The 27,727-nt window shown below is 42.1% G+C and overlaps 1 protein-coding gene and 1 pseudogene across 5 annotated transcripts in view; one reads left to right on the top strand and one right to left on the bottom strand.

Moving 5' to 3' along the window:
* Positions 1 to 14,564: 14,564 nt before the first annotated feature.
* The window catches only part of WWTR1 (WW domain containing transcription regulator 1), a 217,737-nt gene continuing 204,574 nt past the window's right edge, over positions 14,565 to 27,727 (bottom strand). For all 5 annotated transcript variants that reach the window (XM_025375094.1, XM_025375096.1, XM_025375095.1 and 2 more), the window contains 3 exons: positions 26,126 to 26,259; positions 24,298 to 24,410; positions 14,565 to 18,322 (listed from right to left, as the gene is read on the bottom strand). In XM_025375094.1, the coding sequence (XP_025230879.1) occupies positions 18,138 to 18,322; positions 24,298 to 24,410; positions 26,126 to 26,259 (432 nt within the window). In that variant the 3' untranslated portion in view covers positions 14,565 to 18,137. The remainder of the gene's footprint in view (positions 18,323 to 24,297; positions 24,411 to 26,125; positions 26,260 to 27,727) is intronic.
* On the top strand, positions 23,921 to 24,016 carry LOC112619856 (annotated as a pseudogene).

The raw sequence follows: 27,727 nt of genomic DNA, 5'->3' as shown, positions 1-27,727 counted from the left end.
CCACACTCTACAGGGAAAAAGAAGGAAGACAAAAACAGCCAACCGCACCACAACATGGAGAAAAACAAAAAAACCTCCCTCCAAAAAAAAAAAAAAAAAAAAAAAAAAAAATTGATATGAGTAATCATTTTGTCAGCCTATTGCCCAGGGTTAAGGTAATAAGTGTTGTTATTCTACGTGTCATATTAAGACTAACTGGTTTTATGAGTCAGGCACTAATAGGGCATCAGATCCATTCTGTTGATTTGTGTTCAAACTCCAACTCCACCACAAACCAGCTTAGGGGTCCCGGGACAGTTATTTTCAAAGTCTCAGTTTCCCCATCTGTAAAAGGACACTTGAAAGAGAGTCAGTCATACAGGAAATTCTGAAGTCACCAAGGGTGAAGCAAGGGCCTGTGGGGCTGCCAACATAACTGTGTGCAATAAGAAGGGCCTCAGGGAAGTCCAAGCCAGAAAGTCTCCTTCCTGCCCCTGCCAAGCTAATAGGCTGCACCATGTAGGTCAGGCACACTGAAAACTGGGTTTGTCAAAGCCAGCAATAAAGTAATTAATGGTCAACTACGGTGTGCTGGCCCCTGAGGGGCTAGGCACTGAAAACACAAAGAGTTAAACGCTATAGTTTTGACCTCACTACAAGGAGAATTCTGTAAGATCAGGGATTGTGGCAGGCACCTGAAACTCAATAGGCAGAAGCAAGAAAGGCATATAGACATTGAAGATCTCATTGCAGGAACTACACACACACACACACACACACACACAGGGTTTCGATTCAGTTTAGACCATTTGTTTTCAAACATGGCTGATCATCAAAATTACCTAGGGAATGTTCTAAAAGTACAGATTTCTGAGCTGCAACCTAGACCCACTGAATCTACAAATCTGGGCATGATATATGTAAGTCTGTTTTTTGGTCAGTCTTTTTGTTTTTGTTTGTTTGTTTGTTTGTTTGAGACGGAGTCTCGCTCTCTGTTACCCAGGCTGGAGTGCAGTGGCACAGCCATCTCAGCTCACTGCGAGCTCTGCCTCCCAGGCTCAAGCGATTCTCGTGCCTCCGCCTCCCGAGTAGCTGGGATTACGGGCACCCACCACCACGCCTGGCTAGTTTTTGTATTTTTAGTAGAGACAGGGTTTCACCACATTGGGCAGACTGGTCTCGAACTCCAGACGTCGGGTGGTCCACCCGCCTCGGCCTCCCAAACTGCTGGGATTACAGGCATGAGCCACCGCGCCCTGCCAGTCATTTCATTTTTTAAAGTTCACCAAGTGATGTCGAAAACCAGCCACTTTGAGCAATCATTGCCTTAGAACACCACCTGCAGGCACAAGGATGAAGACCGAGTCAGACTCCATTACTGCCTACCAGGAGCTCACATATCACAGGCGAATACAAGGTAGTACATGCTAAATACTAAACGGTGACCCAGGTAATGATGTTCCGGGGTAATGATGTTCTGAAGTTCAGAGATGTTGGGCTATTAGGACTGATTCACTTGCCTGAGTTCTTTGATGAGGGAATTTGAATGTGGCTAAGAGGCATCAATTCTTTATCCAGGGCTTTGCAGGGATTCATTATTTTAGATTAAAAGCAATTGTAATCATCATGAAATCTGCTCTCATTATTTTATAGATGAAGAACTGAAATAACTTTTGATGAGTTTTCACAAAAGGCCATTTTTCTAACCAGTTTCCATAAAGTTAGAGGAAATTGCTTACTATGGGTAAGAGGACTTAAAAGGAAGAGACAGGAAACAAAGGGTAAAGACGAGTGCCCCTCTCCCTTAGAGACCTCTGTATGCACACACACACACCTCAAGGTTGGTCTTCAGACTGTCCAGAAACTTCTGTTATGGGAGTTGCCAACTTCATTTTGCTTAATGGAGTACATTTCTTTATTTTTCTATGCTTTGGACTACAAGTTACTTGAACCAAGAAAAGAATCTGATTCAAGTCTAGGTACTAAGGAGTACCTAACCTAGCACATATTCAGCAATTCATAAATTTGTTGTGTGAATGGAGGTGCCAGAGCCCTTGATTTTCTTTCTCCTGCACTCTAAGTGAAGTAGTGTCCTTTGCCCTGAAATAAATGGAATATTTAAACAATGAATAGACAAGGCTAGGTGCAGTGGCTCACACCTGTAATCCCAGCACTTTGGGAGACCAAAGCAGGAGGATCACTTGAGCCCAGAGTTCAAGACCAGCCTAGATAACATAGTAAGACCCTGTCTTTACAAAAAATAGAAAAATCAGCCAAGCATGGTGACACATGACTCTAGTCCCAACTACTTGGAGGCTGAGGCAGGAGGATTCATTGAGCCTGGCAGGTGGAGGCCATGATCATGCCACTGCACTCCAGCCTGAGTGACAGGCTAAAAAAAAAAACATTAAAAAATAATTTAAGGCTGGGCACAGTGGCTCACGCCTATAATCCCAACATTCTGGGAGGTGGGCAGATCACTTGAGGTCAGGAGTTCGACACCAGCCTGGCCAACATGGTGAAATTCCGTCTCTACTAAAAATGCAAAAATTAGCCAGGTGTGGCCGTGGGTGCCTGTAATCCCAGCTCCTCGGGAGGCTGAGGCAGGAGAATCACTTGAACCTGGAAGGCGGAGGTTGCAGTGACCTATGATCATGCCACTGCACTCCAGCCTGGGTGACAGAGTGAGACTCCATCTCAAACAAATAATAATAACAATAATTTTTTAAAAGAATCGACAAAACAAGTAGGAAAGTGGTTGTCTATGTGAAAATTAAACATGAGGCTGGAGTGATCTCAGTACATAGATCCATAGTATAAAAATTAAAATTATATTTTCTATGACCACATTTGCTTTCTAGCTGTGAATGCCATTGCACCAGGCTTTACCTTGGGTCATTCTTGGGATTTTCCACTCTGCCTTAGCATTCTACTGGGTTGATGAGCACAGCGCCAACAATCCACTTGAATAGAGGAAAGGAAAAAGAGAAATATTAGCAAGACAAAACCTGAATTATTATCTCAAAATACCACCCAGCTACACATATATAATATGCTCATGGACCTGAGCTATTAGTGATCATGGGAAAAAAGGAATGAAACGAATTTGTGGCTCACACTCAAACTCACCAGCCACATGTACAGTTGTCTGCAAAAAACTATTATAACAAGGTGCTGAACAAAGTTAGTGTGAGTGACATCCAGCTTCTCCTCTCACTGTTCAAACCCGGTAGTGTCTGCCCAGGAACTGAGGACAGCTCTGCTCTGAGCAGATTAAGGAAGACACAGAGGCTCTAGAGGATCTCCAGATGGGGTAAAAACACAAAGGGTCAAATAGAGCGTTCCAAAACAAACATGATTCTTCAATCTACAGAGAACCAGGAGGCAGCAGGATATGGCTGAAGATTCTGGTTTGATCTCATAAAAAAGAAATCAAAACGCATGCAGTGCATTCCAATTTAGTCACTACGACATGGAATAACTGTCTTGGCACTCAACTCTTGAAATGCAAGAAAGAGAATTCTAGGACATACCATAATTTATTCACAATCTAAGCATCCAAAGATGATTTAGGGAAAAAAAGAAAAGAAAAGAAGAAAAGAATACGTCCAGAGTTTAGAACAATTAATGGGGGAGGGCCACTGACATAGGCCCTCTTTCTATATCCACCTTTCTACAAAATTACTTTGTCCTGTGTTAGAAACATTAATAGTGTGACCTTGACTTTAACCCAATGTATCAGGGTTCAATCAGAGATCAATGTCTATGTATACACACATACACACACACACACACACACACACACTTACTACAGGGATCTGACCTTACGTAATTGTTGGAACTAGTTAAACAGTCTCTGTAAGAGAGCCGTCTTCGTGTCTGGTGCTGGATCTTGAAGTCCACAGAGCAGGCAATCAACAAGGCAGTCAGACTTGGATGTAAAGCCTGAGAGAGAAGAACAAGCTGTAACCCGCAAGCATGAACTGCAGCCATGAGGGTGGACTGGAACCCTGTTCATTCTTGTTGCCTCTGACGGTATGGGTGTCCTGCAGAAGCTGGAGCCCTTTGTCATGGAGCTAAAGACACACTACCTGGCCCAGGCGACCCCGGCACTGAAGGAGAATCCTGGGGAAGATGAACGGTTGCAGGCCCAGCAGTCCTGTGTTAGTGAGGGGAGGCAGCGGATAGCAACCGTGCATGTGCGCTAAAAAGCAGATACTCCTTCTCTTCTGCCTCCAAAGCTCTCAAGAATCCCTCCTGCGGCGCGCCCTAACAGGAAACACAGGAAAGGGAATTTGGGGAAATGTAGTTCTGTTTAGCCTGGCACATTACCAAACGGCTGTACCCGATGTAGAGAAGAGAGTGGCTTTTTAGCTTTCTTGTCTGTGTATGTGTGTGGTTTCTTAGTCTGGGTCAGGGTTTCTCAACCTCTACACTATGGAAAACCTGCCTCATTCTCCCATGACACGCTGTCCATGTCTGAATGCCTGTGTCACGTTAGGTCGCCTAACTCGTTCTTCCCCCTGGACTGAGAACTCAGACTATCTCATCAGCGTTTGCATCTCTTTCAAGCGCTGGGCCTGGCACATGGTAGGTGCTCACTCAGTGGGATGTTGTCATTGTTATGATGGTGTGACAAAGTTATTCTGCTCAAGGGAAAATGAAAGGGCTGCTCAAGCATTTTGGAATCAGGCCATTCATAATAAAAATAACCCCAGACCTTGGTAAGTGATGTGATTGCCCAAGTGGTTGACCACATGTTCACAGCTGCCCATTTCTTACCCTCTGCTTTGTCGTGACCACATTTTAGTCAGGCCTCAGCTCTGCTTGCCCGAAAACCCCCTTATCAGTTTAGCTGGAGAACTGTTCCTGTCAGTTTCTGCCCCCTTGCTTGTCCAACTTCCCGTTTCTGCTACGCTCTGCCCACCTCTCCCAATAAAAGAAAAGCTTTTTCTGTTTGTCTCTGAGACATTTGCAAATTCCTGAGATTGGAGAGCTTTCCCTATTGCAATAGTCCTTTTGAGTAGCGTTTCTTCTTATCTAAGTCCATGTTTGTTTTTATTTGACACAAGCCTATGATATAGAAACAATGATAAGCCCCATTTTGCATAAGAGTAAAGTGAGGCTTAGAAAAAATAAATAACTTTCCCAGGGCCCCCAAAACAGCAAATAGGAAATCCAGGCTCCAAAGCCAAATAAATGGTCCGACTATCTGAGGGTGAGTCCACCCCCTCAGCCACTGAGCTAGATTTCTCACCAATTCTAAAATCACCTACGAAGGAATGCTTGGGTTCCTACATAGAACTGAAAATAATAAAAAGTGTTTTTTGTTGTTGTTTGTTGGGTTTTTTTTGTTTTGACTGTTTTGTTTTTGAGACAGAGTCTCTCGTTCTGGAGCCCAGGCTGGAGAAGTGCAATGGTGCGATCTCAGCTCACTGCAACCTCTACCTCCTGGGTTCACGCGATTATCCTGCCTCAGCCTCCCGAGTGACTGGGATTACAGGTGCCCACCACCACGCCTGGCTAATTTTTGTATTTTTAGTAGAGACAAGGTTTTCACCATGTTGGCCAGGCTGGTCTCTAACGCCTGGCCTCAAGTGATCCACCCGCTTCGGCCTCCCGAAGTGTTGGGATTACAGAAGTGAGCCACTGCACCCGGCCGAAGTGTTACTTTTTTTACTGGCATAATTTTTACTGTTCATTTCACCTGAATTAGGGAAAACGATCAACTAAAATATAATCAGTATCAGTATTTTTATGCGATTACTGAAAGCACCTCTCATGAAGAGAACTGTACACAGCAGCCTGTGCTTACTCCTGTGCTCTTTATTTCCCGAGTCATTCTATTCAGTGGCTTTGCCTCATCTGGGTGGAAGAGGCCCGTATGCAGGGGCAGGTTTCTATAATCCTCAGAGTTAAAAGAAAAGGCAACTCCCTACGATCTCTGCTCTGTGACGGGCCGATCCTGTCCCTTCTTCCTTGCCCACCTCCCCTCCAAGAGCTCTCCCTCCGGTACAAACACCGTCCTTTCACGTCCTTCAGGGATAGCTGTGCTATCATCACCTTATTTGAAAGCTGAGGAAACTGAAGCTTGAAGAGGCTGCACAACAAGCCAACTGCACTGAGCTAGTCAGTGGCAGAGCAGCCATTAAACCCAGGACACCTGGACCTCAAGCCCAAGCTCCCCACCACCTGGCTGTCCTGCCTGTCCCCCTAAGTGTCAATACAAAGACGTCCAATGGCAGAACTACAGCTCTCCTGCACTCCACTGGTCAGGCAAGGGAAAGCTCAATGAACCGAGCTGGACGAAAAGGAGCAGCAAGTGCTGATGAAATGGGGCCAAAGGGGAAAATCCCCTGGAGGCTGATGTCAATGATCGGCAGCTAAACCTCCCATGCTACTTTTAAACTTGCCCATCTCAACTTTCCAGGCTTCTTCCGTAGCGCTTTGATTTCAATATTTCCCTGTGTGGCCTTTCCTGGAGCAAGGCGAGAAGAACTGGGTGCTAACTGTGATACTCAGCAATGGTGTAACCTTGGAAAGCCTCTCCATCTCTTTGGGCCTCAGTTTCCTTCTCAGTAAATAAGAGCAATTGAGTCAGGCTGTTGCTAAGTTCCTCTTTAGTGCTATCTATCATGCTTTGGTTTTGGAGTTGTCATAAGTAGCCTGGGGCCAGGCGCCGTGGCTCACGCCTGTAATCCTAGCACTTTGGGAGGCTAAGACAGGAGGATCACTTGAGCTCAGGAGTTTGAGGCTGCAGTGAGCTATGACTGTACCAGTGTAGTACAGCCTGAGCAACAGAACAAGATCCTGTCTTAGGAGGAGGAGGAGGAGGAGGAGGAAGAAGAAGAAGAAGAGGAGGAGGAGGAGGAGGAGGGGGGAAGAGGGGGAGGAGGAGGAGGAGGAGGAGGAAAGAAGAAAGAAGAAAGAAAGAAGAAGGAAGAAAGAAAAAAGAAGAGAAGAGGAGAAGAAGAGGGACGAAGAAGAAGAAGAGAGAAAAGAAGAGAAGAGAGAAGAAGGAGGAGGAGGAGGAGGAAGAGGAGGAAGAGGAGGAGAAGTAGCCTGGATTAGTAAAACTTGGGTCTACAGAGCTTAGCTCCTTTGTGGAGCTTTAAAAAAATCCCAGTGTCCGGTTCAGGCCCCACTTTCAGGTATATTAATTTGAGTTTGGAGGCCAGGCATCAGACATCAGTCCTTTTTATTTTTAACTCACCAGGTGATTCTAATAAGGAAGCAAGTTGGAGAACTGCTCTGGAGTGGTCTCAAACTCGAGTCCTGGAGGGCTTGCTAAATACAGAGTGCTAGCTCCCACCCCGAAGTTAATGATTCAGTAGGCTTGGGGGTCGAGCATTGCTTCTTTTCTTTTCTTTTCTTTCTTTTTTTTCTTTTTTTTTTTTTTTTTTTTGAGACGGAGTCTGGCTGTCACCCAGGCTGGAGTGCAGTGGCCGGATCTCAGCTCACTGCAAGCTCTGCCTCCCGGGTTCACGCCATTCTCCGGCCTCAGCCTCCCGAGTAGCTGGGACTACAGGCGCCCGCCACCTCGCCCGGCTAGTTTTTTGTATTTCTTAATAGAGACGGGGTTTCACCGTGTTAGCCAGGATGGTCTCGATCTCCTGACCTCGTGATCCGCCCGTCTCGGCCTCCCAAAGTGCTGGGATTACAGGCTTGAGCCACCGCGCCCGGCCTTCTTTTCTTTCTTTCTCTTTTTTCTTTCTTTCTCTCTCTTTCTCTCTCTTTCTTTCCCTCCCTTCCTTTCCCTCCTTCCCTCCCTCCCTCCCTCCCTCCCTCCCTCTCTTCCTTCCTTCCTTCCTTCTTCCTTTCCTTTCCTTTCTTATCCTTTCCTTTCTTTTTTGACAGAGTTTCTCTTTCATTGCCCAAGCTGGGATGCAGTGGTGCTATCTCGGTTCACTGCAAACTCCGCCTCCCGAGTTCAAGTGATTCTCCTGCCTCAGCCTCCCGAGTAGCTGGGATTACAGGCCCACCCCACCACGCCCGGCTAATTTTTTGTATTTTTAGTAGAAACAGGGTTTCACCATGTTAGCCAGGCTGGTCTTGAACTCCTGACCTCAGGTGATCCACCCACCTCAGCCTCCCAAAGTGCTGGGATTACTGGTGTGAGCCAGCGTGCCCAGCCTCTTTCTTTTTGTAGAGATGGGGTCTTGCTGTGTTGCCCAGGCTGGTCTCCTATCCTGGCCTCAAGCTATCCTCCTGCATTGGCCTAAATGCCAGGATTACAGACATATGCCAGCATGCCCTGCTGGGCATTTCTATTAAGTTCCTTAATGATGCTAATGCTGCCAGCCCAGAGTCCACACTTAGAACTACAGAAGTGTTTACACTCTCTTAAGTGGTACCTATGGTCACATGAATTATTTTTTCACAGCCCTGGTGAGTCTGAAGGTTTCATCGCATTCTTAAAGATCCATGACCCCAGAAAAATTAAGAGCCAGATTGCAGTCTAATCATGCATTGAAAGCTCTTTCTAGGCAGGATTTCACAGCAAATGATTTTGCAACTGGTTCAGTCTTGGAGTAGTTCCAAGGGTGTATATGTGTGTTTGCTTAAGCACCTGGGCATTGCAGGCTGTACGATGCCAACACACTTACCAGTCCACACTCAGTTTCCTACCCAGAAGTTGCAATACTAGGAACATCAGCATGGTTAAGAGAGTAAACATGACAACTTTTCCCAGCATCAAATGTGAATATTGTGAAGAAGTAGAAAAACAGGGAGAGGGGAAGAAAGAGAATTCCCCATGATGCTATTGAAGCAGAAATAAAACCTCTGCAGATAATCCTGCTGCCTTGTGATGCCTATTGATGTTGGGGCCACAAACTTGGAAAATGAATGTTTTTGTTTTTTGTTTTTTTTTTTTTTCGAGACGGAGTCTTGCTCTGTCACCCAGGCTGGAGTGCAGTAGCCGGATCTCAGCTCACTGCAAGCTCTGCCTCCCAGGTTCACGCCATTCTCCTGCCTCAGCCTCCCGAGTAGCTGGGACTACAGGCGCCTGCCACCTCGCCCGGCTAAGTTTTTGTATTTTTAGTAGAGACGAGGTTTCACTGTGTTAGCCAGGATGGTCTCGATCTCCTGACCTCGTGATCCGCCCGTCTCGGCCTCCCAAAGTGCTGGGATTACAGGCTTGAGCCACCGCGCCCGGCCGGAAAATGAATGTTGTGCCATCACAATCACCCTAAGGATCAGTTACATAACATTTAATCAGCATAAATTATACTCATCCAAAATGTGGCATGTGAAGTTCATATGTAAACTTTAATGCATTTTTTATTCTTTAAAAATTTTCATTTTTTGAATGTTTGATAATGTACACAATACACTAGAACAGTCATTTTGTATTTAATTTATAACATTAAAAAATAAACAAGCAAACATACATACATTGGGGCTCCATGATGAAGAAAAAAGTTTGGAGATTACTCCTCAGGTGTCAAACGTGACTGCACCAGAATCACCTGGAAGCTCACCGAACAAATGCAAAGTCTCAGACCTCAGTCTCTTTCAGGTTCAGGAGGTCTGAGAAATTCACATTTACACCAACAACTCGGGAAATTCTAAGGCAGGTGAGCCATTGACTCTACTGTGAACCCTGCTCTGAAAATGACTTTTGTTTGTTTTTTTTTCTCTCTTTGTACTTAATAACTTTATTCTGACTCAAAAGCCATAGAGCTCCTCACCAAAGGACACACAGGTCAGTGCAAAGAAGGAAACAAACATGTCTGTATTCTGCATGTCTTTCTCTTTCCCCCTTCAGCAATGCCCCATCCTATTCCCAGCCCTGGTTGGTTGCACTCCCTGAGCCAGGCACTGGTCACTCACTGCATCGTGACAAAGCCACCTGCCACCTGCTAATGGCGACTCGGCTTAGCCATTAGAGGGCAGCAGATAACAGGTCACTAAGCAGATAATTTCTCCGTGAGCAGGTTTGCCCATCTTCCTAAATAATCCAATTTTTCTCGAATATTTTCTCATCAAGGAACATTTTCCAAAAACCTTATAAATGCAACTCATGGAAGTGACAGCAAACAAGTCCAAGATGGCACTGCCCAAAGGAAAGGTTTCTGTTAGGCATGGCTTAAGGTGCTAGGTAAAAAACGAACAAAATCCTTGCTCTCATGCAGCTGACAAGTTAATGGGGACAATGGAAAAGTACGTTGTCTCTCACTGTTAGATGGTGGTAAATGCTGCAGAGAAAGACATGGCCTGGGCCAAGAGAGGGAAAAGCTCAAAGAAGGGAATGAATATTTATTGACCACCTGTGAACAACAGGTTTTCACATAAATCTCTTCATCTTCAGCACTCTCTCACTGTACCCCTCTTTTTTTATTATGCCAATTTTACGTGTAAAGAAACTGAAGCTCCCGCCGGGCACGATGGCTCACGCCTGTAATCCCAACACTTTGGGAGGCCGAGGCAGGCGGATCACCTGATGGTGAAACTCTGTCTCTACTAAAAATACAAAATTAGCTGGGCGTGGTGGCACATGCCTGTAATCCCAGCTACTCCAGAGGCTGAGGCAGGAGAACCGCTTGAACCCGAGAGGCGGAGGTTGCAGTGAGAGGAGATCATGCCATTGCACTCCAGCCTGGGCAACAAGAACAAAACTCGGTCTCAAAAAGAAAAAGAAAGAAAGAAAGAAAAAGAAACTTAAGTTCTGAGACTTTAAGAAACTTGGCTAAGGTCATGGCATTAATGGATACCTGCACAGTGCTGAACTTAACTTGTTGTCGGAATGAAGGTGAATTGTAAAGGAGACTGCCCACACATGCCTTTTATTAGCCCTCACACACCCCGCCTTCTCCAGAACTCAATATGCTACGTGGAATGTGCCAAGCCTCCTCTTCCCCAATTAATGTCTCACCCTTGTTTTGAAACTCTTATTTTGCTCTATGCTAATCCCATAAATTGGTTATCATTCTAGTGTGCAGACAGTAATGACTGTTAATTTCTGCTAAGCCCACAAATTAGTTTTCTCCATTTATAGCCCAATTGAGCACATTACCATTCCCCAGGGAAGATATTTGGTGGAGGTGGGGGACTTTTTCTGGATTTAGTAGTCCAATCCTAATGATAGAAATGTCAGCTTTTCTAGTTGGGTAATGAGAAATATGCATTCTAATTTGGCTTGCTGAACTTATGCCATTTATAAAGATTAGAGTCATAGTTAAAATATCAGTTTCTCTATCTCCTGTTATAGCTATCAGACTCGGAAGTGCTGTAAGAAAAGGAGTGTGGGCCGGGCGTGGTGACTCACGCTTGTAATCCCAGCACTTTGGGAGGCTGAGGCGGGCAGATCACAAGGTCAGGAGTTCGAGACCAGCCTGGCCAACACAGTGAAACTCCATCTCTACTAAAAATACAAAAAGTAACTGGGCGGTGGTGGCAGGCACCTGTAATCCCAGCTACTTGGGAGGCTGAGGCAGGAGAATCATTCTGATCACGCCACTGTACTCCAGCCTGGGCCATATAACGAACAAACGAACGAATGAACGAACGAACGAAAGAAAGAAAGAAAGAAAGAAAGAAAGAAAGAAAGAAGAAAGAAAGAAAGAGAGAAAGAAAGAAAGAAGAAAGAAAAAGAAAGAAAGAAAGAAAGAAAGAAAGAAAAGGAGTGTACGTTTGTGTACATGAACAAATGTAGAACATTTGTTCAAACACTAAGGAAGAAGATAGAATGGGAGAGTTTTATACCATAACAAAGGGAGCCTTTTATAGGTAAAGAGAATAAAGAATGAGACCTAAAAAGGTTAAGTAGATCTCAGGAGATTACAATTATATCTATTATTTCTGATAGTGCTGGCACTAGTGCCTGACTTTCAAGACTGAGGTTATTGAGGGTTTCATTTGTTTGTCTACTCATCTTCAGATCTCCTTTCTGAGAAAGCTGAGAAAACAGATGGAATTGAAAGACTAATTATAAAGATGTCAATTCTGCCTACATGTCTCTTAATGTGTAATCATATTCCAATAAAAATACACACACATACAGGAACTAATGATGCCTACTGCAGAACACAGTAGGTTGTCAGCATATATTGTTTCCCTTCCACTTCTCCTTCTGTGCCTTTGTTCACCAGTTTTCTATCCCCAGAATTCTCTGCCTTGGCTTCCCTGGTGTTACCTCACCACTAAGCCCCCGAATGATCTTTCTCTCCTGATCTTTATTAGCATTAACTTTGTGCTAAATACATAGTAGTATATAAGCTTTGTGGAGGCAGAGGCCATGATTTCAATTCCTTCCTATGCTCATAGCACCAAATAGATCCTTGTACAAGGAGAGGGTCACCAACTCCTCTCCATTTTGGTTCATCTTCACTTTTTCACTTGTTTTCTTTAAGTCACTCTACTATTAAAAATCTTCCTATGGCTTCTGTTGTATAGGATAAATTCCAACTCTGATTCGAAGCATACAAACCTTTTCAAGGATTACTCTCCATTCTACTTTATTTGGTCTCAACTCCCACCTTATTGCCCTCACACTCTCGCTCTCCAGGGCCATGGACCTTATGTCACTCCTGTTTTAAAATTCTGTGCTTTCAAGTAGGCTGTCTCCTTTACCTGAAATGCCTGGGAAATTCCTTGGTGAATAAGTCTCAAACATCGGGACCTATTTGCGACTGTTCACACCTCTTTTCCTTCTTTACCTTGAGCTTCTATAACTCTTTGTCCCATAATGTATGGCCCCGATTAAACCACGGGATTGAGTTTTCTTCATCCTTGTTTTTCCTAGGCCTATTTAGTGTCTTCAACATGCCAGGAGCTCAGCAAGTCTTACTGACGATCGAATTAATGGACTCTCTCTCTCTCTCTCTCTCTGCTGGTTGGTTGGTATTGGTGACAGAATGTTGGGGGATGTCAAAGAAAGAAGGTCTTAAGAATTCTATATTCTTTGGTTCCCTCAGGAGAAACCAAATCTACCTTAGGCTCAGGGCTCCCAGACCCACCTGACTCTCTCCAACTATGAGAAACACCGCTAGGTGCCTGGAAATTTTGGTGAGAGGCTATTTTAGGAGAAAATGCTAATAATTTCCCAGATTAATGCTTACAATTGTCTTTTTTATAAATCCCTTGCCCCCACCCAGGGCCCCACACTCAGAGGAGCCCCACGCTTGGTTTAATGCTCTGCTGCCACCATCTTGAAATTCTTATAAATTTGAGCAACGGGCCCCATATTTTTATTTTTCACTAGGTCCTGCAAATTATGTAGCCCATCCTGCCAATGAGTACATTATACATACTTCCCAACGTTTCCTGATTTGACAGTTTTTTGTTGCTGTTGTTGTTTTGTGTTTTGTTTTTGTTTTTGAGACCGAGTCTCGCTCTGTCACCAACCTAGAGTGCAGTGGCGCGATCTCGGCTCACTGCAAGCTCCGCCTCCCGGGTTCACGCCATTCTCCTGCCTCAGCCTCCTGAGTAGCTGGGACTACAGGTGCCCGCCACCGCGCCCGGCTAATTTTTTGTATTTTAGTAGAGACGGGGTTTCACCATGTTGGCCAGGTTGGTCTTAATCTCCTGACCTCGTGATTCGCCCAACTCTGCCTCCCAAAGTGCTGGGACTACAGGCGTGAGCCACCACGCGCCTGGCCCATTGGACAGTTTTAACACTGAAATTCCTGAGTCTGGAAAAGCCCTCAGTCCCGGGGAAACCAGGAGAGTTGTCATCCTTCTTCTGGTCCTCAAACTGCAAACCAATGTGCCATGCATTACTTTGACCTAAGCCTCCCTGACATATTCTATCTGTGACCCCTACAAATAAATATTTCTAAACACAACGCTCTGCTAATTACAGTTGAAGGTTTTATCAACTCAAATTTTAAGTTACAGGAAACCTATTTCAAAAAACAGTAGGAAAAGGTGGCAGAGTCTAGGTCAGTGAAAGAGTTCCAGCAAGCCTATGAGCCACTGGGGATTCAGTCATTATGTAAATTTCTGATTAGGAATGAGGTTGGTAAATTAGTCACCACCCAGTTTCATCTTCTATAAACTTTCGATTCACATTATTGAGCCATATTTCTATTGGGCTGTTTGTTTTTTTCTATTGGTTTATAAGAGTTTGTTGTATATTCTACACCATCATACCTGGCTAATTTTTGTATATTTTTGTAGAGACAAGGTCTCACTATGTTACCCAGGCTGGTCTCAAACTACTGGGCTCAAGCAATGCTCCTGCCTCAGCCTCCCAAAGTGCCGGGATTATGGGCATAAGCCATCGTGCCCAGCGAGAATTCTGTATTTTTGATGGTCTTGTCAAATCTGTGAGGGTGTTAGGAGGACAACGTAATTAATATATATATATATATATTTTTAAAGGTATATTTTTTTATTTTTTAAAGGTATATACATATATATATGTAAAAAACCTCAGTGGACTTTGTAAATAAAGTGGAAACCAGAATCCTGCAAACATTTAGAATGTTGAAGGCCAGGCACAGGAGCCAAGAAATTGTTTGCCTACAGATTTTTCTTTCTTTCATTGTCTACCAGGAGGGTTACATAAGCCTATCTTCAGTACCACCCAAAACCCCCAGTAAAAGGAACACAGACAAATAATGAAAAGCCAAAGGCTCCAGTGGAAGTTCAATTGTCTTTATTTTTCTTATACAGAATCAGAGAAGTAAAAACCAGTACCAAACTCCAGGTAAAATGGTTTGATCTGATCGATTTGGCTGCATACTTTTGGTACGCATAACATTCTAAACTTAAAATAGAAATCTTTATATTACAAAACATAGAAGTAAAATTTTAAAAAGTTAAAGTACTAGCACATATATGTGTTAGGAAAATGGTCTCTGTCAATTGCCCATTCTCCCAATTAAATTAACCTACAATTTCCTTTTTCTAACAGCTTATTTTTTTCATAAAAGTTGTACTTTGAGAAGTTACTTTCTAATTACATCATGAGAACACATCTTGTAATTAGCAACACTTCTGTCATTCTAGATCACTTCTGCAGAGAGCTTTTTAACCAAGCTGGCATCGACCAGCACAATCAAGTTTTTACTGTTTTACCTGCTTCCTGTATATGGTGTAATCAGTGAAAGAAATGGCATTTCACATCCTAAATAATATGGTGAAACACTGTCTACAAATTACTTAGATTTAACAGAATTGCAATTAGGTTTTGACAATGTATTTACTTCAAAACAAAATATCAGGAAATATCAGGAAAAAATATCTTGAAAGAAAGATCTCTGAAATTATTTTTCATTTGATATGCCTTTTCAGTGACAAAATTTGAGGGTGAAATGATGATGTTTACTGATTGATTTAGTACTAAAAAGACTAGTACTAAAGAGGCTAAAGACAGTTGTCTTATAATAAGAAATATAGTATAAATAGCACCTTATCAAGAATTCTGCAGGGGTTTTAACACTTACAATAATAGGAAATAGCCATTAAAAAGTTGCTCTAACTTTAGACTTCTAACTTTAGTGTTCTTTAACAAAGGCCGTATTTTGTGGCCTTAAAAACAACAAAAAATTATATCTGGCTTTATCTATTAGTAAACACAAAGGGTCCATATTTCATTCTGAAAAAAATATTTATTATATTCATTCATATATGTTCTAACTAATTTAACTAAAAAAAACTTCTAGTATTTTCTAATGCCATAAGCTTACTAGAAAATTACTTCTAAAAATTGGTAATATAAATCATCAATGATTTAACTACTTAAAAAAAGAGGGGTATCTGTTTCTCTTACATTTAATAACCTGAAAATGAGTCTATAAAAATATTTTTTAAAAATACAGTAACACTGCTGAGTTTTGTTAGGTCCCTTGTTTTTTAATTATTTATTTATTTATTTATTTTAAGCAAGAATGTACAACTCTTTTTGCAATTTTTAGCTAACAAAAGACAAAAAGAAATAGTGCTCCCTTCAATTTAGTAGCAATAAAATCATCTACCTTCATCTCTCTCAGAGGGCTTAGGGAGAGTGAAAGGAATTAGAGGAACATAAACCATGGGTCCTTCAGGAAAAAGAAGTCACTTCATAGTGATGGAGGCAACAGCAGGCTACGCTCTTGTCTGCCTGCATGCTCAGCATCAGCATGCCCTGCCCCTCCTCCTCCCACATAAGGTGCACCAAAACCTTCTTTTCTTCTACCACAGAGTCTTCCGGTAATAAAGGTGGTAACAGAAAATTGTTGCTTTGTCCTTTTGGGGCATCTCTTGCATCTCCTACTTGTTTTGCTTTTGGGGTACTATAACTCGTCTCTTTCCATTTCACAACTAGTATCCTTTCCATGATATTCCATAACTTCGCTACTTCATCTCTGACCTTTTCACTTGCCTTCTTTCCAACATGATCCAATGTACTCTGTACATGTATATTCCGGTAGATCAAAAGGAATCTTATTTAAGATCCCCAACAAATAAGTCCCCCATGGAAATTGAAAGTGTCCTCTCAGAGACTCAAATTATTAATGTCTTTCAAAAAAGATTAACTTCATAGATTATAAATAATATTAGTTTGAAATATTAAACAGTTGAGGACTTCATTGGCAATGCAGGCAGACTGCGTGCCAGTTGAACATGATGCTCTCTCAGTCCTTAAAAGCTAATAAAAAAATGGTTTTGGTTACATAAGAGGTATTGAATACATATTTCATGCCTTTTTATACCAACTGAAGCAAACAGGGTTAGGATAATATACTTAGGAATCAATTTTACTGAATGCAGAAACATGTTTCTCCACCATACACCCTCAAAGGGCATTTTTTTTTTTTACACGTCAGTCAGAGATCTGCTTCATCCTTCAGTTTCATAGATAGAATTATTTTAAACACTTGAAATCTAGAAAGCAAACCTGACAAGGCTTCAGAATTTAAAAAGCAACAGCTCACTGTGTGTGGTATGCTATCAGATTGAAATCTATGTTGTCCTGATGTTTTCAGAGTTATTTCAAAAGACAAAAATACAGTTGCCACTGATTTATCAAAAACATTTGGCTACCTTTTATCGTCAGCTACAAAATTACAGTGCTTTATAAAATAAACATTAAGGCTGAGCCCAGTGGCTCATCCCAGTAATCCCAGCACTTTGGGAGGCTGAGATGGGTGGGATCACCTGAGATCAGGAGTTTGAGACTAGCCTGACGATGACGGTGAAACCCCATCTCCACTAAAAATACAAAAAATTAGCTGGGCGTGGTGTCGGGTGCCTGTAGTCCCAGCTACTCGGGAGGCCGAGGCAGGAGAATTGCTTGAACCCAGAAGGTGAAGGTTGCAGTGAGCCGAGATTGTGCCATTGCATTCCAGCCTGGGCAACAAGAGCAAAACTCCATCTCAAAAACAAACAAACAAACAAAACCCACCATCAAATTCTAAGCTGCAATTTTTTAAATCCCAAGTTGTAATATTTCAAAACCTTTTGTTTGAATAAAATGCTCATAATTAGTACCAAACTGGTCTCTTTCACAAGATCTATAGTGTAAGAACTGTGACTAATGCTGCTGCTGCTACTCTCCTGCTGGAGGGACTAAGTTGTCTAGATGCTCTGCAGTAAAATAACAAAGGATAAGCTACAATAAGACTGTGTGCCTTTGTAAATACAGACTAATAAGAGCCATCAGAGCCAGCATGGATTCAAAATTACATTGTATTCCATACAGTAGAATTTTACTATCCATACAATGATTTTTAAAGCTCAAGTTAAATAGTTTTTAAAGCATTTGGTACTACTGTCATCAATACAGTTTTTGAAACTGTAAATCAGGTCTGATTTTGTGCACATTTCCTGGACCACGCTGCCCTCAGAATTAACTGCCTGTGGTCAGCTTTTCATGGTTTAAAATCAATTGGTGTATAAATTTCAATTAACACTCATAAAGCTTAGCCACGGGGCAGCAGAGAAGAAAGAGAAAAGTATTCTGCATAATCAATCCTGCAGACACAATTCTGTATAATCTGTCGCAAGAATGCAGGCTTGCAGAAAACGAAAATATAGTATTTATTTATGTTTAACTTAAGTTACTCTCAATCGAAACCAGGCAATGATTAAACTGGCAACATAAAAAGGAGGGAGCACGAGTCATGGAGGCAGAAAGTGGTGCACCTGCAGACTTGCTCTGCTCCATCACTTTTTCCAAGAGGCCCAGGAAATGTAAGGTCATGGCTACATCCAAGTTACAATGGTAGTGATTACAGCCAGGTTAGAAAGGGCTCACTTTTGTTCAGAGCAGACTCTACATCATTGAAGAGAGGAATCAGGTCTTCAGATTCCAAAGTTCCTAAGTCAACGTTTGTTCCTGGAAGACAGTCAAGGAAATCAGGGAAACGGGTCTGTTGGGGGTTGATGTTCATGGGTGTTTGTCCTGCGTTTTCTCCTATAACAGAATGAAAAGAAACCATTTTAATTCCTTCTTTTAGGCTCTTGAAGGAGGAACAGTTCAAGTATTAACACAACACTCACCTTCATGTCTTCAACTACCATATTATTGACTCTTACTCATAGGAGGTACAGAGATGTGGAAGAAATAGAAAATTATTTCTGGGGCCGGGCGCGGTGGCTCAAGCCTGTAATCCCAGCACTTTGGGAGGCCGAGACGGGCGGATCACGAGGTCAGGAGATCGAGACCATCCTGGCTAACACAATGAAACCCCGTCTCTACTAAAAATACAAAAAAATTAGCCGGGCGTGGTGGCGGCGCCTGTAGTCCCAGCTACTTGGGAGGCTGAGGCAGGAGAATGGTGGGAACCCGGGAGGCGGAGCTTGCAGTGAGCCGAGATCGCGCCACTGCACTCCAGCCTGGGCGACAGAGCGAGACTCCGCCTCAAAAAAAAAAAAAAAAAAAAAAAAAAAAGAAAATTATTTCTGGACAGATGTGGTCCAGAATGGAAAAGGCCAAGGAGATAAGAAAGGAGCATGTGAAAGGCACTGTTGATCTGATCTATGATCTGTGCCTTCCCATGACAAAGGTGTGAAGAACTGTTTTACAAAAGAGTAGAGAGGCCCTGTCTGTAATAAACGCGTTATTACAGAACTATAATCAACAGGTTTCATTGTAAACTTGTGTTTATCCATACCAGCCTTCTTTATGTTCAAAGAGAACGATGTGAAGCTTCTTTTAACCAGGTAAATAAAAAGTTGTCTTCATTGATGGCTTTAGGCATTATTTATAAAGGGAGTTCTGCAGACGTTCTCCCTCTTTCTGTTAATACCTACACCCTACAACTATCTACCTTTCTCACAAGCATATGAGCCAAAATGCATGCTAAGGCTTTGAGTCTTAGAGTAAAGAAATCTTTTGCTGTGCAGAAGCTCTTTAGTTTAATTAGATCCCATTTGTCAATTTTGGCTTTTGTTGCCATTGCTTTTGGTGTTTTAGACATGAAGTCCTTGCCCATGCCTATGTCCTGAATGGTATTGTCTAGGTTTTCTTCTAGGGTTTTTATGGTTTTAGGTCTAACATTTAAGTCTCTAATCCATCTTGAATTAATTTTTGTATAAGGTGTAAGGAAGGGATCCAGTTTCAGCTTTCTATTTATGGCTAGCCAGTTCACATGTACCCTAGAACATAAAGTATAATAAAAAGAAAGAAAGAAAGAAAGAAAAATAAAGAAAGAAAAAAAAAAAACTTTAGTGCATATCGAAATAAAAAAAAAAAAGAAATCTTTTGTTTTCTTTAAGCCACTATTTCCTAAACCCATTTAATCACCTAAACCTACTTTGACAGTATGTGTATCCTAATAAAATTGAAGTTCTACAGAACACAGGTGAGCAAATGCTGTACTAGAGGAAAAGTAGGTGTCTGGGATATGACATGAAGAATATAGGTTCTTTATGTGTAATAGTATGGGACAGAATGCACTACTGACTTTTGTGTCATTAGATCGAGCTTTGTGACTGTGTAAGCTTAGACACACTTAACTTGCTTGATTCTCAGTTTACCCAACTGGAAATTGTGATTATAAGCGCCTTCTACAAAAGTTGGAGTACAGTGCCATACAGTGTCTGCCACACATCCGTGGCTCTAGGTGTCATTGACATATACAAAGTTATATATATATAAAAATATGATAAATGTTGATTGTCCTCAGAGAAAGAAAAACCTAGGTCTTCAGCCACTATTAATTATACAATATCAAAACAACGGGTTAATTCAAACAGTCTCAAACAATTTTCTGAAGAGATAATATCTACTTCAAAAATTGAGAAGCATTGATAACTAAGGTCAGCTTCCACCATAACGTCATTTTTTAAAAACGTGTTAAATTATCTTTTGTGTGTTACAAGTGCAGTAGCCTTCCTGAAAAGTATGCAGGGAAGTTCCACTATTTTAAGCAAAATTGCAGAAAGTTCACTTTAGCAATCTGTGTTTTCCAAGGAGAAAAATTATATCCTTCCAAATGATGAAGGAACCATAATCCAATTTGGATTTTGGTGATAGCAAAACACAATGGCTTTTCTAGAAGTCACAAAATATCAATGATTCCTGGGCAATATTTTACAGTATTTTCATTGCAAAGGGCAGTAATCTGAAAAATTAAATTAAATTCAACAATATGACCTCAATACAGTGTTACTGATATTGAAAAACAACATAAAATAAAAAACAAAATCCAAAATAACTTTCTTCTACTTACTAGAGTGTAACAGATAAAAATGAGGCTCTAAAAAGTATCTGTTCTAAAAAACTATCTGATCTGAAATGCTGGATGTCTTTTTCTCTCTTTATCTCCAGTTAGAATCATTCATTTCTACTCATTTCCCATTTTAACTTTCAAATACTCAAAATATAATTGTTAGCCAAGCAAAATCTCTGTTTTAAAGTATTCCTAGGCCGGGTATGGCAGCTCATGCCTTTAATCCCAGCACTTTGGGAGGCCGAAGTGGGTGGATCACCTGAGGCCTGGAGTTCAAGAACAGCCTTGCCAACATGGTGAAACCCTGTCTCTACTAAAAATATGAAAAACAACAACAAAAAAAAACCAAAACAGTGCCAGGTGTGGTGGCACACCCCTGTAATCCCAGCTACTCAGGAGGCTGAGGCCCGAGACTCGTTTGAACCCAGGAGGTGGAGGTTACAATGAGCTGAGATCATACCACTGCACTCCCGCCTGGGTGACAGAATGAGACCTTGTCTCAAAAAAAAAAAAAAAAAAAAAAATCCTCTTATCCTTTCTTCTCAGGATTAAAGGCATGAGGATACTGGCTAAGCTTCTTCATTAAGGTTAACAATCTTAAAATAGAAGCAGCTCTGCAATCTCATAGTAATATTTTTGGTCTTTGCAGTTTATCCACTTAGAAAGTGGAAGAGACAAACAACATAAGGCAATTCTTTTTTTTTTTTTTTTTCAGATGGAGTTTCACTCTTGTTGGCCAGGCTAGAGTGTAGTGGCACAATCTCGGCTCACCGCAACCTCTGCCTCCCAGGTTCAAGCAATTCTCCTGCCTCAGCCTCCTGAGTAGCTGGAATTACAGGCATGTGCCATCACGCCCAGCTAATTTTGTATTCTTAGTAGAGATGAAATTTCTCCATGCTGGTCACGCTGGTCTCGAACTCCTGGCCTCAGGTGATCCACCCGCCTCGGCCTCCCAAAGTGCTGGGATTACAGGCGTGAGCCACTGTGCCCAGCCACAAGGCAATTCTTAAAAGAGTGTGATTACTGCAGAATATTGTGGAAGGATGGATGATTTCCCAGCTTTTGCTCATGTTATTCCTTTTACTGGATCTTTGCACCAAGCCCAGCTGTTGTTTCCATGTATGTTTTGCAAATGGAGTGCTCAGCTGGCTCGTTTCCCTTCAGCATGTGGCCAGCGCATGGTCCACGGCCTGACAGATCTTTCCTAGCCACATTTGAGCTCTGCCTGCCCCCACAGCTTTCACTCATCTTGTTACTGTATAATTACATTTCTCCCCTTGAGAAGATTTATGTCCAGTTCCTACAAAGACTTCACAGAGGTGGCCCCACACTCAATGAGTTGACTCTCACTTAACCAGGTTAACCTGGCACTCTGACATGATCAAGTCCATTGTGTGCGTGACATCAGCCTTCTTACTGGAGAAGAGCACTTTGAGCTGGGCTCTGTGATCTCATGACTCCTCACAACTCTGTCGTGAGCATATCACTCCCACTTTATGGGTGAGAAATCTGAGGCTTATGGAGGCTATGTAACTTACCCAAAGGCGCTACTAGGAATGGAGAAGCAAGGATTCAGCTCAGGCTGCCTGTTGGCTGAAACTATGTTCTTTTCAGGACATCATTTAATTCCACATTACGGCTTCAAAATAAAACGCTCCCTACTTACCCACTTGAGGTTATTTTAAAGAGACATAGAGTAGAATCCATCCTCTTTTATGGTTTTGTTTTCTTGAATGCCAAACTTAGATTTAGATCTCCTGAACTTTTTTCCTTAACTTTGCTTTTTATCCTTACTGGCTGCCCAGTGTTTAGAAGATGATAGTAAACAATTATTAAACATAGAAAGGAGCCACTTTCTAAGGCTATTCCAAAGACAGTAAAATAAATCTCACACTCAAAAAACAGAGAGAGAGAGAGAGAGAGAGAGAGAGAGATAAAGGGGCAGGGGGTTGTCGGCGGGGATGAGGAGGAGAACTGAAGTAACAAACTTGTGACTCCTCACAAGACAGTCTTTGCAATCTTCTCAACGCAAAGACGACAACCTACACGAAAGACACCGGGGGAGGAGCTTTAATTTACTGCATTTGTAAGACACCTGGCTATGAGTTTGACTCTTGGTCTTTCCAACAATTTAGATTCACAACACAAAGAGGAGCCATGTAAGAGTGGAGTGCAAAAAACCACAGGCACTATGGCAAACACTTTGGGGGAAGCAATTTTTTATTTTCAATACAAAACAATTACTTTTCTATCATCAATGATAATGGAGGAGGAACTTGCATGAATAACTCCAAATAGTGGACACCCTGCTGTCATTCATTTTTGGTTCTAGAATATCTTCTGTGAGTTTATGACTTTCATAATTAAGTCTAGATAAGGCTAATAAGACTAATTTCAGTTTCTGCAATTAGAAGTCTCACTCTTTGAGAAAAAGAGAAAAAGAAAGGTAATCAGGAAGCCTGCTGAGGCTGGACCTGAAGGATGCACAGGCTGGGGGACAAGGTAAAAGTAACCCTGACTCTCTTCTCTTTAATTGCTGAGGGAGGATGTCGTTACCATGTTGGAACTTGGAACTGACAATTTTGAATCCTCTGAGCTGCTCAACATTCCAAATGCCCACTGCCATTGGCTTTTCTTTTTTTTTTTTTTCTTTTTTGAGACAGAGTCTCGCTCTGTCGCCCAGGCTCGAGTGCAGTGGCCGGATCTCAGCTCACTGCAAGCTCCGCCTCCCAGGTTCACGCCATTCTCCTGCCTCAGCCTCCCGAGTAGCTGGGACTACAGGCGCCTGCCACCTCACCCGGCTAGTTTATTGTAATTTTTTTTAGTAGAGACGGGGTTTCACCGTGTTAGCCAGGATGGTCTCGATCTCCTGACCTCGTGATCCACCCGTCTCGGCCTCCCAAAGTGCTGGGATTACAGGCTTGAGCCACCACGCCCGGCCCCAATTGCTTTTCAAATGCAGTGAATGACATGAAAAAATTTGGGTACTGGAACTATAAACCAGTGTCACTTTCCAGGAGAAAGGGTGGCCCATATACTACAAATGAAAACTAGAACGGCATGAATACCCCACTGTGGAAGCATGGCAAAGCAGACAGTGGTGTCTTGATGCAATTGTGAGGAAGGGACTATATGGAACAAAGATGAATTTAAAAAAAACACACACACACACAGAATTTAAAATCCTGTGCCCAGATGTAAAACTATACTTGTGTAATCTATGAGGAAGGGGCTACAGTTTATTAATAGTGCCTGGGGGTTCAGTGGCTTTTCAGTTGTTATTTGATGTTGTTGTTGAGATTGAGTGTTTCTGGTTGGATTTTAAAATTGAGATGACCGTACTCGCTTTGGCAGCACATATACTAAAACTGGAATGATAAGCATGGCCCCTGCATGAGAATGACATGTAAATTGATGAAGCATTCCATTTTTTTTCAACATTTTTATGGACACTAGGAACTACTGGGAGTGGGGAGGAACAAGGGGTGAAAAACAAACTATCGGGTACTATGCTCACTACCTGGGTGACGAGAGCAATCATATCCCGAACCCCAGCATCACAAAACATAACCATGTAGCAAACCTGCACGTGTACCCCCAAATATAAAATAAAAGTTGAAATTATAAAAAGAAAAGAAAAAGAAAATTGAGATGACCGAAGAGAACATTTAAAAAACACAAGCCCACTGTAAGTGCTTGCAGGCTTTGCTCCTACCTGTATCCATCTCATCCACGTTGCTGAGGAAGTCCTCTGGAGTTGTGGGGACACTGTAGCACCCTAACCCCAGACCACTGTCAGTGCTCTGCTCCCTCGAATGATATGGCCCTCTGCAGAGCAAAAGATGAAGAAACTTCAATGCGAGCCCACTAAATAAATCTCAAAATTAAAACACAGTCACAAAAGCTCTAAACTAGTGTAGTTGTGCCATTCTGCCCAACTTTCCAGGTTGGGGAGGAAGGAAAGTTTTAATTTTGAAATACATATCCTCATGAAAATGAAAGTAATCAGGTGTGGCCATTCACAGTGAATTGACACTGATTTCCTTTTCACCTCAAAATACCCATTTAAACACTCTTCGACATACAGAGTATGACACCATTTATGTAAAACTTAAAAAAAAAACCAGAAAACAATGTAGAATATTGCTTATGGATACATACACTAAAGGCAGTAAGAGGTATAAAAGTCTGTGTGATGGACACACACCAGTTTCTGAATAGTGGCTACCACTGGGGACAGAAAGGAAAAGAAATGAGATTTCAGTGGTGGGGGGGATGGATTCAAATATTAATTGTAATATTTTATTTATTAAAAAATAAGGTTAAATGAAAATATGGCAAATCTGGGTAGTGGGTACATGGGTAATTCACATTATTCTTTGTACTTCTCTGTATTTCAAATACTTTAAAATTAACAACTTGAAACCTCCATTACTTATTATTTCAGCTACTGTTTGTTTTTATCTCTATCTTTAATAATGTTCATAATTGTATTTGTTTGTTTGCCAGATGTCTCTGCAAGGGCAGAAGAAAAGGCATAGGAAATACAGAATTGCCTTTTTTATCTGATTTAAAAACTACTTCTGCTCATGAAGATATTTCTGGCTAAATTCTCTTTCCTTTTTGCTCCTTTGTTTTAATTACTTTTTAAATTGTGAAATTATTTTAAACTCACATAGAAGACACAGCAAGAGTACAGAGAGTTCCCATGTACCCTTCACCAGCTTCCCCAGTGATAACATCTTACATAGCCATAGTGCAATTAACAAAACCAGAAACCTGACATTGTAGAATACTAATTACTAAACTACAGATCTTATTCACATTTCACCCTGAACATCATCTTTTTTTTTTTTTTTTTTTTTTTTGAGACAGAGTTTCACTCTTGTTGCCCAGGCTGGAGTGCAATGGCGCAATCTCGGCTCACCGCAACCTCCGCCTCCCGGGTTCAAGCAATTCTCCTGCCTCAGCCTTCTGAGTAGCTGGGATTGCAGGCATGCACCACCACATCCTGCTAATTTTGTATTTTCAATAGAGACGGGGTTTCTCCATGTTGGTCAGACTGGTCTCGAACTCCTGACCTCAGGTGATCCACCTGCCTCGGCCTCCCAAAGTGCTGGGATTACAGGCATAAGCCACCGCGCCTGGCCGAACATCATTTCTTAATTGTTCTGTTCTCAACTTGCCATATGGCATGCTTTTATCCCCTGTTGGTTACATAAAACCACAAGATTTTTCCAAGTATAAGTACTAAACAACACTATCATGTTTAAAAAATATATAAATTCATGCCCATTTTCAAATTCTTGACTAGGGGTTTACTCTATGTCCTATCACTAATTTTTTAATTTGGAAATTTTTTTAAAAGGTGGATGACTTCCCCTGCCTTTCTATTTTCTGCCAGCTCCTCCCACTTCCTCCCTTTATCCTCACCCTCAACCCTCAAGTTCTCCACCTCTTCCCAATGTAAACAAAGATCATATCATAGTCTAGATCACATAATAAAGAGAACAAAAATAAGTGGCCCCCAAATATTAACTTACCCATTGAGGAAAGGATCTGAGCTATTATTAGTGATGGATCTCATGTCTGGGGTCATCGTGGGTGGGTTGACAGCAGCCTGAACTGGAGCAAGAGTCTCAGCTTCCATGGGGAGCTGTCGACAGAGGGCAGCTTCCTACAGAAGTAACAACAGTCAGAGTGGGAAGCAAGAGTCATTCACTCATTGTCACAAGGCATGGAGCAGAATGTATGTCACATCAAAACTTTTCACCAGGCCGGGCGCAGTGGCTCAAGCCTGTAATCCCAGCACTTTGGGAGGCCGAGACAGGTGGATCACGAGGTCAGGAGATCAAGGCCATCCTGGCCAACACGGTGAAACCCCGTCTCTACTAAAAAAATACAAAAAACTAGCCGGGCGAGGTGGCGGGCGCCTGTAGTCCCAACTACTCGGGAGGCTGAGGCAGGAGAATGGCGTGAACCTGGGAGGCGGAGCTTGCAGTGAGCCAAGATCACGCCACTGCACTCGAGCCTGGGCGACAGAGCGAGATTCCGTCTCAAAAAAAACAAAAACTTTTCACCAAATACAAAGCACTGTGTATTTACTCCCAGCAAGTCAAAATCACCAGGCAACCATTGGTATTCTTTCTCTGAAGAAAGTCTTACAGACATAAGTCACTTCACATTCACAAAGTTAATGGGAAGCTCAGCTATTATTTGACCTAAGGGCACTTAACTGTTGCAATCATCCCACCCATGCAATTATTTAAACACCCAAATCATAGAAAGTCCTCTCAAAACACTTCTCAGAGACAAGGCTATTTCTGTCTCAGGTTCTCAAACCAAATCTACATCAATCAAAGCAATCAGATTCCTCTGGACTATAAGGTACATTCTGGTCTTTGCCACTTACAGGCCAGTAAAACTGTGGAATTACAGAGTATAGGCTCTACATTAAATTGCATCTGGCAGTTTTATGTTTACAGACAGGAAAGCAAAACAATGAGTTGAAAGTTTACTTTGAAAAGCCAATCAGTGGCCAGGGGCGGTGGCTCACGTCCATAATCCCAGCACTTTGGGAGGTCGAGGTGGGCGGATCACTGGAGCCCACAAGTTCGAGACCAGCCTGGGCAACATGGTGAAACTTTGTCTCTACAAAAAACACAAAAATTAGCTGGGACTGGTGTTACTTGGGAGGCTGAGGTAGGAGGAGCCTCGTGCCTGGGAGGTTGAGACTAAAGTGAGCAGAGATCACGCCACTGCACTCTAGCCTGGATGACAGAGTGAGACGCTGTCTCAAAAAAAAGGAAAAAAAAAAAGTCAATCCATTTGACTACTTCGTTGACTAAAATGCTGAAGATTGGGGAAACATGTAGATCCAATCCAAATCCCACAGACAAGTAACTGTTTCACAGCATATGGATTTCATTAGCAAAAACAAATAATATAAACATTATTTTATAAAAGCTAGCATTACATTGCCAAGGAGAGTCCATCCAAAATGCTAGAAATCTACTGACTGCAATTACTTTCTCTAGGTATGATCTCCAGGAGTCTCTCCTTTTTGACAAACATAACCAGACATCAAATTCCTTTCAAATTTGCTGCTGTTTCCAGAGAATACTTTTATATGTTTACATTTGCAT

This window comes from Theropithecus gelada, chromosome 2 (assembly GCF_003255815.1).
Source record: "Theropithecus gelada isolate Dixy chromosome 2, Tgel_1.0, whole genome shotgun sequence".
Classification (NCBI taxonomy): Eukaryota; Metazoa; Chordata; class Mammalia; order Primates; family Cercopithecidae; genus Theropithecus; species Theropithecus gelada.
The sequence above is the reverse complement of the archived record's forward strand: the minus strand, read 5'-3'. Positions and strand labels throughout refer to the sequence as shown.